The sequence below is a fragment of the Xyrauchen texanus genome, chromosome 11, assembly GCF_025860055.1.
Source record: "Xyrauchen texanus isolate HMW12.3.18 chromosome 11, RBS_HiC_50CHRs, whole genome shotgun sequence".
Taxonomy (NCBI): Eukaryota; Metazoa; Chordata; class Actinopteri; order Cypriniformes; family Catostomidae; genus Xyrauchen; species Xyrauchen texanus.
In genome coordinates this window covers 21,656,277-21,674,151 of record NC_068286.1, presented here as the reverse complement: position 1 = coordinate 21,674,151, position 17,875 = coordinate 21,656,277, and the positions used below count along the sequence as shown (strand labels likewise).

Here is a 17,875-nt window from a genome sequence, read left to right as displayed (position 1 = left end):
ATTGGAGATATTAGAGTGATAATTTTAAAATATTTTATTTGATTAGTCAATTTTTATCACATTGTCACAACGAAGAATACGTACGTATGAGGTTTAAATTATTTAGCTTCTTTGGTTAGAACAAATGTTGCCATTTTCCCTATGTTCGTAAGTGATGTTTTACATAACGTATGTTTTCCAGTCAATGCAAACTTTAAATCTCTACATTAAGCCATCAAGACAAAGCGGTTAAACAGTATGGTGGTGAATTTAGTGCAGAGGTGTTTTTATGGCAATGTGTTAGACGCATATTTTGGGTCCTGACAGCTTCAGCGCGCGCGAAGATTACGTTTGTTTTTCCAACAGCTGATTGTAAAAGGTCGCGTTTATCAAGAAGCTCACAACATTATTGTGATTAAAAAATAAATAAACTACGGCGTTTGTTGTGACTTATTTCCAGTTCTACACCGATACATTTCGGAATGGCTTAGCTTTGGTGAGTGTCTGTGATTGTTGTGCTCTTTTAATATGGACAGGAAAGGGAGACATTTGTTTTTGCTAAGTCAGTGCTGTTACACCTTTGTGCTTTGTTTCGATTCCTGAGTCAGTCAGATAGTGATATTGTTTTACAAGCGATAGAAACAAACAAATGATTTAACCTATTAACAGTAGCGATTATTTATTTTCTTTAATGTGTCGTGTTACCAGAGGTTTTGTTGAATTCATTGCTCCTGTTTCTATTAGCAAAGGTAGCTAGCTAGCAAGGTAGTTAGCAGAACAGTTTGGTATTAAAAACAGCTTCAGAGAAAGATGTTGCGCTGTTGTTCGTTGAGTGTGAACGACACGTTATTACTGTTTTATATAACACTCTGATTAGGCTAATAACATATAAGTAACACGTATCTGTTAGAACTCCGTTGCTATTTTTTATCTGCAGAGCTTCTCCATCACATCTAGTCAGACACTGTTTACATAGGTAAGATAGATTACAGATTTATGCAAGTTGACATTTCCGCTCATATACACGAAATTGTTATTTTTAGGATTGTTATAGAGGTATTATTTTTAACTTGAACGTTATTTCCACTTAATTGAAATATATATTCCAGTGCTTCACTCATGTTTCTTCTGTAGTTACAGCTCCATCCCTTTAACCTTTCTGTGGTGCAATACATTCCAATCATGGATAAGATTTTGGAGGCTCTGGTCAGCTCCTCCCACCCCGTGACCGTCAAGCGGGCCATAGTGAAAAAAGTGATGGAGGCTGCGGAAAAGGAGGTGACAGACGAGCAGTGCCAGGCCTTGTACCATCTCACCACCCGCCTTATTCTCCTGGGGGAGGATGCTTTTCAGCGACAGGTTGGCTTACAAGTGCAGGAGGCCTATGCACGTTACCACCGCGATGAGTTTGCCCGCTTCTTCAGCAAAGAGTATGTGTTTGGACTCCTTCAGCAGGGCTACGGCTCTTTGGACAGAAGAGATCCTGTCATCTTGGACTTTCTTCACGGTTCCTTACGGTTGCTCATCAGCTGCCCGGCTGTGTTAGATCTTGCACCTCAGCTTCAAACGGAGGTCTTGCGCATCATCTGTGAGCGACCAGAACCAGCAATCTGTGCTAAGTTAGCCATTATACTGACGGACTTCCCTCAGTGTGTTCCACGAGAGAAGGCAGGAGTTCTCTTCTGTCATCAGCTTGTGCGCACCTTCGCATATTTCCACTGTACTGCCACCGAAGAGCGAGAGTTGCGGGAATATGTGACCCAGGTGTCCAGGGTGAGCGCACTACTGCAGGGCATCTGGAAGTCTGAGCCAACCATGCTGCTGCCCTCACTGCAGGAAGTGTTTGCTATCATCTCCTCCACAGGTCAAGATGCTCCAACATATCCAATACAACATATCCAATTCAAAGTTATATTCAAGTTCAATACAAATTAAGCTCAATCAACAGCATTTGTGGCATAATGTGATTACATCTGGGCAGAGGTGGGTAGAAACACACTACATAAACTCCGAACAATTACTTAAATAACTTTAGAGTAGGTTTTAAAGAGGGTACTTTTTACTCACTCAAGTACATTTCTAATGATTTTTTTTTTTTTACTTTGTCACAATGGACAGTGTTTCTGTTGTTACATTACTGGGTTTATTTTAATTCATGCGTAATTTAGATATTATTGATTGGGACTTTTACGACAGCGGAAGTTCACACAGCTGCGCACGCTGTCACAGACTCTCACTCATGTCGAGTCTGTCACTGCTGCAACATTATGCTCTTCAAACTAAGTGAAACACATTTTCACTCTGCACAGTGAAAAAATGATAGTTTTGTCATGCAATGCCTTCATTTAACACCAAGACAAGTGGATATTTCAAGATTAAAATTGCAGCTCCAACTAAAGGGTTAGTTCACCCACAAATTTTAATAAATAATTTACTCACCCTCAAGCCATCCTAGTTGTAAATGACTTTCTTCTTTCAGCCAAACACAATCTGAGTTATACAAAAAAATATTCTGGCTCTTCAAAGCTTTATATTCGGAATGAATGGTATCTTAGATTTTGAAGCAAAAAAAAAAATGCATCCATCCATCAAAAAAGTAATCCATACATCTCCAGGGGGTTAATAAAGTCCTTCTGAAGCGAAACGATGCGTAAGTAAATTATCCATATTTATAACTTTATAAACTATAATCACTGGCTTCCTGTAACAGCCTTCCAAACATTCATGAGAGAGTCCAGTTCCGGCGCATGACGTAGGCGTAGTGTAAGCACCGGTGAGAAGTGACGAACGCGGAAGCGCAGAGGATAGAACAAGCCAGTGAACGCGCAGACCACGTGATTATAGTTTATAAAGTTATAGATATGCAAATTTTGTTGAAGTTAACTTATTCTGAAACCATTCTTGGTTACATTCATGAAAAAATGTATATATATATATATATATATATATATATATATATATATATATATATTTAATTTCATGTCGTACCTTTTATTTTTATCTTCTATGTTAATTTACGAGTTATCGATTTCTAATTTTTTGTAGGTTAGAGTTTAGAGTACCTGACTACAAAATTACTCGACAATGCCCATTCCTAAAAAATAGCAGTATAACCAGCATTATGATGATAAATACTTGTGCATTTGTCATTATTCACATGGATTGAGGATCAAGTCTTATAAATGGGCTAATATTGATTGGTTACAAGATTGAGATCTTGTAGCTTAATATGTCATTAAACGTGCACTAAGTTTTTGCTTATTAAAAAATTTTACACAAAGATATGAATAGCATTTTTGAGAAATATGTTGAAAATAATGTACACTCACATGAGATGAAGACTCCAGTCATATCAGTAACCAAATAAAAGCTTGGAGAAGGTTACCCCCTCATGGGCACTACGATGACATCGCATGACACTGTGACCAAGTTAATATAATAAAAACATGTTTACTTCATATAGCGCATTCAGCCAGTGCTCAAACATAAAAGTACATGTAAACTAAACAAGCAAAACAACAAACACAATACTTACTACAATTAACAACAGAGCCCAAGTCAACACTGTATAGTCCAGAGTGACGGTATCAGTAGGAGTGTGATCCAACAGACATTCCAAACAGAATGAGAGCAAGCAAGCAAGATAATAAAACATCCAAACAAGAGGGAGTCATAAACAAATAGCTGAGTCATGCAGCACTCGCGGTCAAATATAGTTGTTGTTTTTTTGTTGTTGTTTTTTCCCATTAACCCCTGAATAATTACTGAATCTATTTTCATTGCAGGGAGAAAATAGGCAGAGAAAAAATAAGAACTGTCCAAATATAATTAAAGCTTGTCGTGAGTTTCGTGTGGGTATGTTTGAGGTCCAAATTTAAAAAGTTTTAAAAATTAAGATGTTTATTTTATTTCAGATATTAAGCATAGTGGGCTTATCAAGAAAACTCTTTGGTTTAAATGGTTCACATGTTTCCGAAAAGAACACTTCAGACTTTTCACGTTTCCAATTAAATGAATTTACTTAATTTTGTCAGTTTATGACAAAACATAACATGAGTGTTTAGGTGAGGGATTAATCTTTGATTTAATACTCACTTTCTGTTTCTGAAGGATGTTAACATTTCTATAAGAAAACATGTAAAACTTAGATTTGGGTGGGCTTAACTGGGTCACTTCCCTTAAAGATTGTGTTTCAAAACGCTGTGGCAGGAATGTAGTTAAATTTTGAAAAGCATTTATCGAGATTGACCCATTCTGTTGTGCTCCTTTCAAATATATAATTTGTTGCTATGTATCAGTTACATTTCACAATTGTTATTCTGGATTATTTTGTATCTTGCTTGCATAGATATGTTTCTTGTGGCACTAATAACTTGAGCTAAGTTGACAGAAGCGATGAGTTAGCAAATAAAAAAACCTCAAAGCAAAATTTAATGTTCGCAAACAATCATTGATTGATGTTTTTGTTGTTATTGCAGATCCTTCATTTGAACCCTCAATTGCTCTAGCAAGCCTGGTTCAGCACATCCCTCTGCAAATGATCACAGTCCTCATCAAAAGCCTCACCACTGACCAGAACGTCAAAGATGCCAGTATGACACAAGCACTCTGCAGGTCAGACGGTGTGTGTGTGTGAAGCATGTGAATAGTATTTTGTGTGTCTGTGTTTAAAAGAGTCCTTGATCAATCTGCCGTAATGTTGTTTTCACCCCTTCTTGTACGTTTTAAGTGTGTTGTAATTGCATTTATGCAAATAATTTGGTGAGTGCAAGGCTCATAATGGCTTGACAACTTTTAAATGGGCTGTTATTGTGTAGTATTGTAGGTTGAGTGCTGGGGTCAACGTGTTGACTATTTATTCAGTGTGATGCTTTTACATGTATAAGTCTTTTATCTTATTTGTTGCCTGCCCTGACCCTGTTTTTTTCTCTCTCTCTGTGGTTTTCGCTTTTAGGATGATTGACTGGTTGTCTTGGCCTCTGGCCAATCATGTGGACACCTGGGTCATTGCTTTATTAAAGGGACTGGCTGCTGTTCAAAAATTTACCATCCTCATAGATGTCACACTACTCAAAATTGAGCAGGTTTGTGAATATTTGCTCATTAAAAAGGAGCTTTGGAGTTCGAAATTGATAGAAAAATCAGCAATAACCACATTAGAGTGTAAAAGAAGGAGAATAAGACGTTTGTTTTTTTTATTTAAATATAATTTTCTGTTTTAGGTAGGGCTGCAACTAATGATTATTTTGATAATCGATTCATCTAACGATTATTAGAAAGATTATTTGACTATTCAGGCGATTATTGCAACGATTAATCATTAGCTCTTAACTGACTATTCAACTTGTGCCTGTTACGATCCCTGGTTGTCTGCCCCGTGTTTTCCGTGTCACCGTCACCATGTTTCCCGGTCCTCATCATTCTGTCATTGTTCGCACCTGATTGTCGTTTGTATCATCATGTGTCTGTGTACTTAAACCCCGCTGTTGCTCCATTCCCTTGTCGTTCGTTGTTCTGACTGTTTTGATGTCTCTGAAGGTCCCGATGTTTACTCTGTTTCCTGACTTGCCGTGTTCATCCTGCCGTGTTTACCCAGTCCGTGTTCCTTCGTTGTTTTCATGTTTTAGTTTCAGTTTTCCCATCGTGGTTGTTTCATTTGTTCCTGTCTGTTTATTTCCACTATTGCTCTATAAACCCGCTTATAGATCCTCACTCCTCGTCTGCCAAACGTAACAGTGCCCCTAGTTAAAATGTTTTATTAAACATGCTTACTAACAATACATTTATTTACATACTTTTGCCAGTGCAGTGAAGACTAAATATACTTGTATTCAATGTAAAAACATATTTTGTCTTTCGATCAAATCCATCTTTAACTCACAAAAAACAAACTCTCTTTATTGATAAAGCTGCGTATTGCTGATTTTCTTTACGATAAGAAACACACAGTGACACATATATTATTCAATACGGCTTAAGCCATCACCTTATAATCTAGCTGCAACAAGTGTGCGCACGCGAGGGACGAGCATCTCCGCGCCAGAGTGTGCATCACCCGGGATGCAGTTTCAATCTCTCCCACTGAGATCTGGTCACTTCAAGTGACTTACAGACTTATTGCTCTGGCTCCGCTTTATTTCACATTGAGAGTACCTCTGTATTATTTTGTATGTTTGCATAAGTCCCTCATACTTTGTGATTTACATCACCTGAAGCTGTTTGTAGTGTGTCTGGACTATGAGCTGTTTTCTTCCTCTCCTCAATCAGGCATGAGCTGCAGTGCTCCTCTCGTACACTATCATTAGTTTTATAGTTTGATCTCATGTTACAGACTATTCGACAACGGAAATTGCGATAATGTCGACTAATCGTTTCAGCCCTAGTTTTAGGTATTTGAAAGTTGTGCAGAACAGAATGTAATCTTTGATACCAAAGAATCAGTTGGTTAAACCTGCCAAAGATTTGCTTCTGTCTAATGTTGTGCACGAGTAATCGACTAGTCGAGTACTTGCTCTGCAACAAATTAGTCAACCAATAAAACACAACAAACTTAGAAAATGGATTCGAATTGAAACTATTTCACTTATCAAACTACAATCTGTGTGTTCCTGTAACCTCTGTGTTGCCATAATGCTTTTTATTTTAACGACAGGCTTTGCTTGTTGTTAACAAGCTAAAAAGCTGACTTGCACCATTTGTTTGTCTGAATACGAACATGTGTAATAAAAAAAGACATAATAGTAAATATAAACACAGAGTTCTTATATGTACATTAACCTATTTGAGGCAATATACTTTTCTAATTGGTTTCTATGTACAGTAAGCCCCAGGTGAGTGCAATAATTGTTTGTGAAATGTTTTTTTTAATTATTATTAATGTATATTGTCATTCATTTCTAAATAAAAGCACGCTATTAAATGTAGTTTATTTTGAACCATTAATTTATAAGGGTGACTTTTGTGCCTAAAACATAATTTCACATAAACTTTTTTAACTTGTATTTTAACTTGCATTTAAATTTGTAAGTGTTAAAGGAACGCGTCACACAAAAATGAAAATCTTATCTTTATTTACTATCTATATTTTCACTTCAAACTCTTATAACTTTTTTTGTGGAACACCAATGGATTATGTTTTAAGAAGTCTTCACAGGGTTTATTTGTCATATAATGCAAGTGAATAAGTGATTCTGGTTTGTCAACCTCGAAAGACCAAAAAAAAAAAAAAAAGACATGAATAGAATAGAACAAGGAGTAAAACAACAGATATTATGGCCCCCACAGAGCCCGATGTCAACATCATTGGGTCTGGGATTGCATGAAGAGACAGAAACAATTGAGACAGCCTAAATACATACAACTTTTTCAAGGTTGTTGGCAGATAGTTTGTTCCAAGCATCTTGGAGAACTTGCTGCCAACAACCTTGAAAATGGCAGTCAATTGATAAATAACTATTATTCATGACATTCTTCTTGGAAACATCCTCATTACACATTTTGCAAATAACTAACTAAAACTTATACACATTACTGTAATTATGTATATAAACAGTATATAGGGCATGAATATGGATTACTTGTTACTTTTTTTGTGGTCCTTTTTCGAGCTTGAAATGAGCTTGTTGTCACGATTCACAAATATATAATGTGAAGACATTTACAAAATTAACCTATTGTGTTCCATGCAACAACAAAAAAAGTAATTTGGCTTTGGGGCAACATTAGTGTAAGTAAATAAGACCTCTTTTTTTGTTCTTGTTTTTCTTTGGCTGAACTGTTCCTTTAAGCGTTAAGAGTACGTATCTAAGATAATACCAAAAAAATGTCCATTCCTACTTCTAACCATATGTGTTTATGTGTATGAGTGTGTGTGTTTGTTTGTTTACAGGTCTTTAATCGTCTCTGGTATCCCATTGTGAGACAGGGAGCACTGGTGGTTCTTTCACACATGCTGCTTAGTTTCCAGCACTCTCCTGAAGCATTCCACTTAGTAAGGCCACCATAAACTGGAACTTATCAAAGCATTGCTTCTCTGTTCCTTCCTCAATTCCCTAGCTTTAAACCTCATTTGTGCCAAAAAGAGAGATTTTCCCATTGCAAGGGCTCAAAGCTTCATAAAGCTTTCATAGATTAGTCTTATGCAAAAAGCAATTTAAAGTTGCTTTTTGCAATATTATTAGACACTCTCAATTTGTATTTCTTTTGTCAAACATCTATAAATATTTTTTACTGTTGACACATGTTGCTAAATGAAATCAAATGAGTTAAAACTTTCTAAAGGCATGTAGTATCTTTGCAGTTTTCAGTACTTTTTCAGCCTTTTAATAACATTACTTTGTAATTATTTAAATGTGACTGTGTTGTTAATTATATCTCTCCTTACTTTTAAAACAGGTAGTTCCCCATATAGTCCCACTGGTGCAGTCCTTGAAAAATGATGGCATTTCCAACAGCAAAACCTTTCTTCTGCAGTTCACAGAACTCATCCACTGCATGATGTACCAATATTCTGGCTTTCCAGATCTCTATGACAGCATTCTTGAATCCATTAAAGTAAGATATAGACAGAAAAAGTGTTTGCAGGGAATCTCTCATGAACTAACTTAAAAGTCTATAAAACAAAGGAATATTAGTTTTAATATCATTCAATTGATTAAGATTTTTGTCTCCTTGTACTGTATGTGATTACTCCTAATATTATAAATTATAATTGTAATTATATTAATCTATTTTTCTATGCATTATCTTATTCTAGTATCAGTGATAATGTTTCTATACTTAATCCATTGATGGTTCTGTTTAGGACCTACCTAAACCTAGTGAGGAAAAAATCAAATTTGTTCTCAACCAAAGTGCCTGGACCTCACAATCAAACTCAATTGCCTCGGGTCTGCTCCAGCTCACAGGCAAATCAGAAACAGGGAAGACAGGACTTGTGAATCTGGGCAACACTTGCTACATGAACAGTATCATCCAGATGTTATTCATGGCTACAGAGTAAGATCGTACTGTTTTGTATTCTGAGATCTATTGTCTATTAGCTGATTTCTGATTTCCAACTGGAATGTAAGCCATCCATATGCATTTGACAGTACTTGGTAATTACATGATTTTAATGATGGCATGTAAACACAATGTTGTAACATGTTCACATTTTAATTGGTGCTTATAATTGAAGATGTTTCTCTTTTCTGACAACTGAGCATTATATCTCATTAAAAGTTTCAGACGACATGTTCTGTCACTGCCTTTGAATGGCAGCAACACTCTTATGAAGAAACTTCAGCTTTTGTTTGCCTTCTTAGGCCACACACAGGTTTGTATTTCTTTTTTTCCGAATGTTGTGCTCTAAGAACTTCTGGGTATGTGTGCCCAGAATGGGAGTATGAGGAATGTCTCCTGGTAATTGTTTATCATCTTTTTATATATATATATATATATATATATATGTATGTATGTATGTCTATCCACCAGAGAGCAGCATATTCACCAAGGAGTTTCTTGGAGGTGTCTCGACCACCCTGGTTTACTGCTGGATCCCAGCAAGACTGCTCAGAGTACTTGCGATTTCTTTTGGACAGGTAAATTCAGAAAATTGCTACAGGTCGTCATCCCTTCATTCATTAGTTGGGTTTCCATCCCCATATGTTTACACACATTTTGGTATGTTTCATAAAAAAACGCTGAATGGAAATATCAAGATGCAAATAAAATCTCCAAAATGCGCATAAAAAATTACATTTAAAACAAACGTTTGCTTGAGGTAAATAATTTTGCATTCGATAAGAAGACGTGCATAAACTTAGATGGTAACTTATATACAGAATATATTACTATAGAATTTATATAGGAATATACTGTAGATGTGCATCAAAAAAGTCCTGTGACTTTGCCTCAATTCACTCAGCGAATATCATCGCATAGTATTTCAAATGTTACTCTGGTTATTTTGAAATACCAGACACCAAGCCATCAACACAAATCTTCAAAATGATTGGCTACTATTACCTCCAAGAACTGTCTGGCACGCATCTGCTTCCAAACATAATGCTAACAAATATGAAATTTGTCACAGCATTTTGTCGGTGCATTCTAAACCCCTGGTTAATTCATTACATTTAATAAAAGAGTCACAGTGGCTTCAACTTGCATTTTAATTTTTAATTTGCACCTATTTCACCAGAAGTGAATATCTTGTTCTCTTAAACGCATGGGATGGAATTGAGCTTGTCTTGTTTTTGCAATAATCAAATTTTGCGCATAAATTAAATTTGTAACTTGGATGGAAACATGACTATTTTCTTTCATTATGGTTACCTAGGGAGGAAAAAACTTGATCTATTTTTTTGTGTAAGAGTTGTTTTCATTGCTCTAGACATACTGTTTTTCTCTAAAAGCTTAACATTAAACTGAGGTCGTTTTTAGATTACTCTCTCAAAACAAGGTAAAAACAGCAACCAGAAAACAATAAAATACTCAATGCATTTCTTATTTACAACAGCAGGGGGAGTTGTTTGTTATTCATACTATAACACAATCCATAAAGTTTTGCTATGTCTACTTTTGTGATGTTAAGGTTGCATGAAGAAGAGAAGACCCTCTCAGCCCTTCAGGTGACCAGCCCAAAACCTGCACCTGCACCCCCTTCTGCTGAAATTGTTCACAATGCTGTAAGTCAGCAGGTTGCTGATGCCCCATCACACTCAGATCCTGTAGTAGCAGAGGGAGACGGTCACACTCTAGTGGAGCGTATGTTTGGTGGTAGACTCTCAACAGCCATCCGTTGCCTGCAGTGCTGCAGCCTATCAGAAAAAGAGGAACCATTTACAGACCTCTCCCTTGCCTTCTGCCCCTCTATGTCACAGCCACAGGGCCCCACTGATGAATACAAAGGCTCCTCCACTGTGGGGCCCTGCCAAGGGGCCGTGAATGGAGGCAGTGAATGCTCTGAGGGCTCTTTAAAAGAAGGTGCCGGAACAAGGATGGAAAGGCCAGTGGTGGAGCCCACCCTGTCTGTGCCAGATTTAGTAGACTATTTTCTGGCTCCAGAAACCCTGGAGAATGACAACTGCTACTTCTGTGAATGCTGCGGCTCACTGCAGAGGGCTGAGAAGGTCATGCGAGTGGTGGAAGCACCTGAGTATCTTATTCTGACTCTGCTACGCTTCTCGTATGATGCCACGTGCCATGTGCGTCGCAAGATCCTGGACAATGTAGGCATCCCGCTGCACATGTGCCTGCCTCTATGCCAACATGGTAGCTCTGCTTCATCATCTTCCTCAACTTCAGCCGCATCCTCATTATCGGACTCTCCTGAAAGTGGTGAGAATCTAGCCAAGAAGCTCAAGCCTTCTCTGAAAGAGGAGGGGGAAAAAGACAGCAGGACTAAAAGTGAGAAAAACTGCTGCGATTCTGAGGTGCTGTCAGTGCCGTATGTTCTGAGTTCTGTTGTGATGCATTCTGGTATGTCCTCCGAGAGTGGTCATTACTACTCATATGGAAGGAATGTGAGTAGTACTGATGGTTTTGTAGCTCAGCTGTGTCCTAAGGCTCTAGGAAACTCCAGCTTATCTGAGGTCTCAACAGTCCCTCAGGAAGACATAGGGTGTGCTGACCGCAAGTCAATGGACTGGTTCTTGTTTAATGACAGCCGAGTGACTTTTACAAACTTTCAGTCATTGCAGAATGTCACAAGTCACTTCCCTAAGGACACAGCCTATGTCCTGATCTATAAGAAACAAGAAGTAAGTGGACAACCTAGCAATGCAGGAACAGTCATAAATGGCTCAAGACTAAGTGGAGAGCCACCCTTGCAGAAAGAGCTGATGGATGCCATAACCAAAGACAACAAACTCTTCTTACAGGTGGGAATATTCTACCTTTATGCATGCTGGATAAAGCAACAGTCATCAAACAGACACTCACTGTCCTGTGTTCTTTTCCCTGGTTAATTCAGTTGAAAGTATAATTTGTTTGGCTCTAATTGCCACTGCTTAAACTTCTGATGCCTCTATTTTTTTTAGTTTATCCTTGTTTATAGAATTAAATGTGTTATTTTATATATATTAAGAATTTGTATTTATTTATTTAAAAAAAGAAAACAATCGAGGTTACAGTAAGGCCCTTATAATGGAAGTGAATGGGGGCCAATTTTTTGTAGTGTTTAAAGGCAGAAATGTGATTCTCAGAAATATAATTTTAGAAAAGCACAGATTGATTCTGTAAAAAATCATGTCTCATAACTCAAATTGTTTATGTCTTGACTCTTGTGGCTATACTTTTGAAACAGTGAGTTTTTTAACATAAAAAAAATTTGCCCCATTCACTTCCATTGAAAGTGCCTCACTGTAACCCAGAAGAAAAGGAGGGATGATTCAAAATTCATTTTTGTTATAATCAACATTATAACACATATGCTGTCGATTGAGCTTAACTTGTATTGAACCCGGAATATTCCTTTCAGGGTTCAATAGACCATTTCAAGAATGTAAACAAAAACAAAGGGATAGTATGGTCCAAACGTATTTCTAGATCCTTTCAAAAATGTCTCTTTTTTTCAAGGTAAGTCAGTCCACTCGGCGGCCTTATTTGGAACGCTCTTGGGTGGTTTGGGCAACTATTTTTCTATTTAAACAAGTGTCATGAAAGTGCAGCTCCTATCTACTTGAATGGGGAAAGACCGAAATCTCCAAAACAGTTGGTCAAGATTACAATAAAAGAACATATTTCAAATAAGCAGTAAACGCTGAGAACACGTGTCGGGGTGAACCAGAGACAGACACAGTGGGTGTGGCGTCAGGCCTCGGAAAGGCATTTATTTAATATGTCTAAAACAAAGGGGAATCTGGGGCCTTTGTAGTGGAAAGGGCTATGTGAAGGAAGAGTAGTGAAGACAGGTGAAGGTCCTGGTTATAGTGTGCGGGGTCACAACGGCCACGACACGCTCCCCTCCTTGGTTCAAGGCATGGTGGGGCTGCAGCTTCACTCGAGCAGCCTGGCTTCCCGGGCCGGTGTGCTATACCTTCTATACCTGATAAATGAATATTCTAATAAATGCAGGCTGAAAAAATAGACATGTATTCATTTTAATATCCTATATATATTTTGAATGTGTTGAAACTTGAATACTGCACCGTTTGAATGGTTTTTTCCCTCATAAATGTAAACGCGTGTAAATGACAACATCATACTGTATGTCGAAAGGATTTATGCCTGTCACGCAAAACATGAGCTAATTGATGTCATAAAATATCAGTCTGCTTTTTTATTCCATTCGTTACTCCTGGAGTCTTCCGTAAATATTTAGTTTATACGTAGGGTTATATTCTACCTAAGTTCAATGGCAATGTTCAAATAATAAGTATTGTGTAAATTGTGTCTTAGTGCCCATTTATGCTACAAATAGGCTAAGTTGTAACTTACGTATAGCTGGTGCAACCGGCCCCAGGTGAGCCCCATCATGTGCCGCCAAACGGGGAAAAGTCACCGCGGGCGGCGATGATCCACGGGATGGGCGTGTCGTGCCATCACAACTAGTATAATAAATTGTGCTTCTTTAACTCAGATTAAGGTAAAAAACACAGTTTTACTGTCTTGTATAGCTACATGCGTTCTCGAGTTGATTGACAGGTGATTTCTGTATCTTAAAAGCGATAACTGTTTTACTTGTGAGGTGAGACTTCCTTTATACATCTGTTGACCATTGGCTGCCATTGGGCATTCCAGTTTGTCCCATTTATTTTAATATTAGTGGCCTGTCTACGCTAAATAATCTCTGTTTTGATAAGCAGGAAATGTTCATGGAACAATGATGTCACTTGATATTACCAATGAACAGTTCTTGAAATGGTCTATAAACCCATCCCACAGAGGACCTGTTTGGCGAGCAATTCAATCATCAATGTAGTCAGAGTAAGTGAAGAACTAAATTTTGTTCCTTTTTCTTCAGGAGCAGGAGCTTAATGCTAGAACTCGGGCTCTCCAAGCGACCTCAGCTTCCTGCTCATTTCGGCCCAATGGTTCTGATGACAATGAGCCTCCTGGCAGCTGTGGACCCTCAGGTGGGGGTGGAGGTGGAGGCTTCAATACCATCAGCAGACTCGTCTTCTAAAAAAAAAAAAAAAAAAGAGTCATAGACATACCCTCAGAGCACTGAACAGTCTCACTGACCACACTGGACTCCATTTTGTGTCTTAATTGCCCACAATTTGGATAAGTGTGCCATCTCAGAACAGATTAGTCTTAATTTTTTTCTGGTGTGCATGCATTTTCCTCTTTATATCTAATTATTTGTTGATTTTACATTATGTGGAGCACTTTCAATACTACTGGTCTGAAACAGTCATGCAATACATTTGTACAGTAATGATTTTGGTCTCATCTTGGAATCTGAATGGTTCCACTTCTACATAAAACATCATTATAGGAAAATAAAATAATATTTTTTGAATCAAACTATACAAATAACTATTTGCATGAATATTTTTTGGACGTTCTCCAATTTTTGGTTTGGGAATTGTGAATTACAGTTACAGCTATTTTTTAATAAATTATATAATTGGTATTTTATTATTTCAGGGAATTTAGTTTTGACTTTTACATTTTACAATTAACATTTTAGCTGATTTGATGTGCCTTTTAATACTTCAGATTATACAGAATTATTTGACTGGATAGAAGAAAAAAAACTTTGATCTTGCTGTACAGTGTTAAAATGTCACTATGATGTTTTGCCCTATAGTAAAGACATATCATTGAACAGTGTCTAATTTTATTATCGAATATAAATATATTGTTTTGATTAACCATAGTCCCTATCACAGAACATTTGGCTTAAATCAAACATGTAATTTCAGTATATAAAAAAAGATCTCTAATATATTAAAAAAGATTCATGGTATAATTAGTTACTGGAGAGAAATGGGTTGTATAATAACATTTGATTTCAGGACAAATACACTAAGAGAGAGGCATTCACACAGTGGCTTTAGTTGATCACCAAAGCAGCATTTAAACAAGTGTTATGCCTGGTAATATGGTACGGGAAATCAATAGCACAAGCATGTTCTGAGACTATGTAATCTAGCTGAGGTCTGTTTTTACTATCAAAGCAGGAGACCTTTGTCAGTCACCTTGTGGCCATCAATCCATAAGCCTCCCTCCTCCACTCTTTGTGTCCTCTGTTTGAACCACCACACTCAGAACGCTCCTGTCCTTGGGTGAACCCTGGCACAATACTTCTGCTCTTCAGCACAGTCCAGATAAACTCAGTACAACATCATTGCTCTACTACATCAGCTTGTGACTTTCCTGTCCAAACTGCGCAGACACTTAAGGATGTGGTTCAGTACTTTTTCCTGTAGATGCACATTTCTTATTTGGAGAATTACATGTATGTTGCAAAGCCTGCCTTGCGGTTTGCAAATGGGGGTACCTTTAGCTCTTCAATCTTATCTAGAGCCATTAGCTTTACAACATGGGCACTGCAGTGTTGTACCACTCATACTGTCTCTAAGACCATTTGGTAAAATCAATGACCCTCAATTATTCAACAACTGAGACCTACACATATCTTTGCTACAATTTAGACCACTCCCACTGACGTGTGACAATTTATTATGTTACAAGGTGGGGGTGGTAAATTTGTTAATAATAATAATTATATTATAATAATGTTAGCCGATAATGGTATTATAAAATGTAAACAAAAGTTGACAAATTTATTATTTAGTTATAACATCATGTATTTGAGTCCATCTGTTTAATGTAAATTATGGTTACATTGAATGTCACTGTGAAATGCCATCATAAAGTGTTAAATCCACAACTGTAAACAATTCATACCCTTTCTTTTTGGCTCTAAGTGGTTTCCTTACAACTTAAGCTGTATGATTAGTCATTTTAAATGTCTGTAATTTTAATGGTAAAATACTGTAAAATTTGTACAGGAATATTAACAGGAAAATATACAGTATTTTAATATATTTTAAAAGACAGTACAGTAGTTTTTACAATAAAATGTTGTAACAAATTAAAAGTTTTTAGATGTAAAAGTACGATTTTCCTGTATAATTTATGGTAAAAATGTACATTATGTTTAACAAAAGAGTACATGTACTTTTTACAGTAAATTATTGTTAAAATTACAGTGTTACAATTACAATAATCGGGCATTCCCACAATTCCCTGTAAGACCCAACATATTTCATTATATTTTATGGGAATAGTTATGTTTCTTCTTATTTTTAATATCAGTTACGTACATTGGGGTGTTCTGTTTTATATTTAATGTAGTTAATGTTTAATGCATTATTTAAATTTCACATGTGTTACCCTGATGGTCTTTAGTGTTTGTGTGAGTGACTCTGAGCACTGTCTCTACATGTTTATTGGTCATTGCTCCTGGAAGAGCCACTATTGGTGAACTTCATGTCATCATCATTTGATATTTATATTTATGAATTTGTAGCATTTTTAAACACTCTTGCTGAGGACAGGTTAAGTTACATGTGCTTCCAGGTATAGAGCATGCTTTTAAAAAAAATATAATGAAAATGATAAAAAATATATATAAGTAATGAATGCCTCATGTATGCACATTTCCTTTAGATTGAACTTTTCCAGTATTTTTATTATACTGAATTTCTTCATTTTTAAAATAAAGATCAAATAAAGACTTTTGTATGTTATACATTTTTTTGTCCCTTATCTCAAGAATCAGTGAACCTTAACCTAAGATGTAATGCATGTGTTAAGTACTGAATTTCCTTTTTATGTGCTCTACTGTTAATTATAGTTAAAATATTTATTTTCCATAGAGATGAATAGTTGTTTCTCTCTAGAATGTTCCTTCCTTGCATTTTTTTTCTGCCCAGGGTTTTTATCTTGATTTGCAGTCTTCTTTGTTTGTACTTCCTCCAGCAGACTGGAATGTCAATGCACCTCTATCTGTAAACTATTTTTATCCAAATCTTGAAATCATGCAAAAGATTATAGGCTAAAAAGCTGACTAAATCCATCTTTAGCACAGAGTTGCAAATCAGAGCTCTGAGTAGGCACAAAGCTTCAGAGATAACTGAGTAAGGCATTTAGCATTACAATTACATTCCAAAGATACCAATCCCACAAACTTGTAAGTTCTTTTCTGAAACTGCTTTTCACATTTCCGCATTATATTGCTGGTAATTCTCTGATATAAACTTTAGTACCGTGTACTACACTTTTAGATACACAATCTATCTCTCTCACACACCATTCAGTTTTGAAACTTGAAAAATTAAACACAGTACTTTTACAAGTATCTTTAACGATTTTATAAATCATACAGGTCATAAACAAAATTATAGATAAAATTCAGATGACAGTCCTCCTATGTGAGTTGAGTAAGGGTGGATAACAACACCCTGGCTGGTGGACAATAACAGGGTGGACAATCATAGTGTAAAATAAGCCAATGACTGTCAATGATATCTAGCTAAACTGATATTTAACTGACCATAATATTTTTTTCTTTAAGCATAATAGTTGTATTATTTCTATATACTGTATATTCCTAGAACAGAGAGAATTGTCTACATATGAGCATCATCACAAAATAAATGAAACAGGTGCGTTACGCACTTTAAGAACTGAAAAATGATTTTGCTGAAAGGCTAAAGTCTCCTCCAGAGTGTGATGTCATTTAATAACAGATCTTCAATTCAAGATCACAGTATCATGACATATCAGGGTGGACAATAAGTGAAAGGACACATAAAACCCCTCCATTTTCAGTGTTAATTTGACACATTAATTACAAATGATTGCATGATAAATCTGATTATTTAGTACAAATTAATGTTAAAAAAAATGTATAAATGAAAATGACTTTTAGATCCACAGCAATGTGTAAAATTAT

General features: G+C 36.4%; 1 protein-coding gene across 1 annotated transcript; it reads left to right on the top strand.

The window, feature by feature from the left end:
* The first annotated feature begins 329 nt into the window (after positions 1–329).
* On the top strand, positions 330–16,636 carry LOC127651624 (ubiquitin carboxyl-terminal hydrolase 38-like). The gene is made up of 11 exons (XM_052137550.1): positions 330–475; positions 1,114–1,843; positions 4,458–4,593; positions 4,934–5,063; positions 7,868–7,969; positions 8,374–8,532; positions 8,783–8,976; positions 9,202–9,295; positions 9,454–9,560; positions 10,556–11,843; positions 13,928–16,636. Exons 2-11 carry the CDS (start codon positions 1,162–1,164, stop codon positions 14,087–14,089), a joined length of 3,054 nt encoding a protein of 1,017 aa, XP_051993510.1. The 5' UTR covers positions 330–475; positions 1,114–1,161; the 3' UTR covers positions 14,090–16,636.
* The last annotated feature ends 1,239 nt before the right edge of the window (positions 16,637–17,875 follow it).

Bases quoted from the DNA above. Each gene is read 5' to 3' on its own strand.
- LOC127651624 (XM_052137550.1), top strand. From the start codon at position 1,162: ATGGATAAGATTTTGGAGGCTCTGGTCAGCTCCTCCCACCCCGTGACC. The intron at 1,844-4,457 runs GTCAAGATGCTC...TTGTTATTGCAG, and splicing joins TGCTATCATCTCCTCCACAG to ATCCTTCATTTGAACCCTCA. The intron at 7,970-8,373 runs GTAAGGCCACCA...CTTTTAAAACAG, and splicing joins CTCCTGAAGCATTCCACTTA to GTAGTTCCCCATATAGTCCC.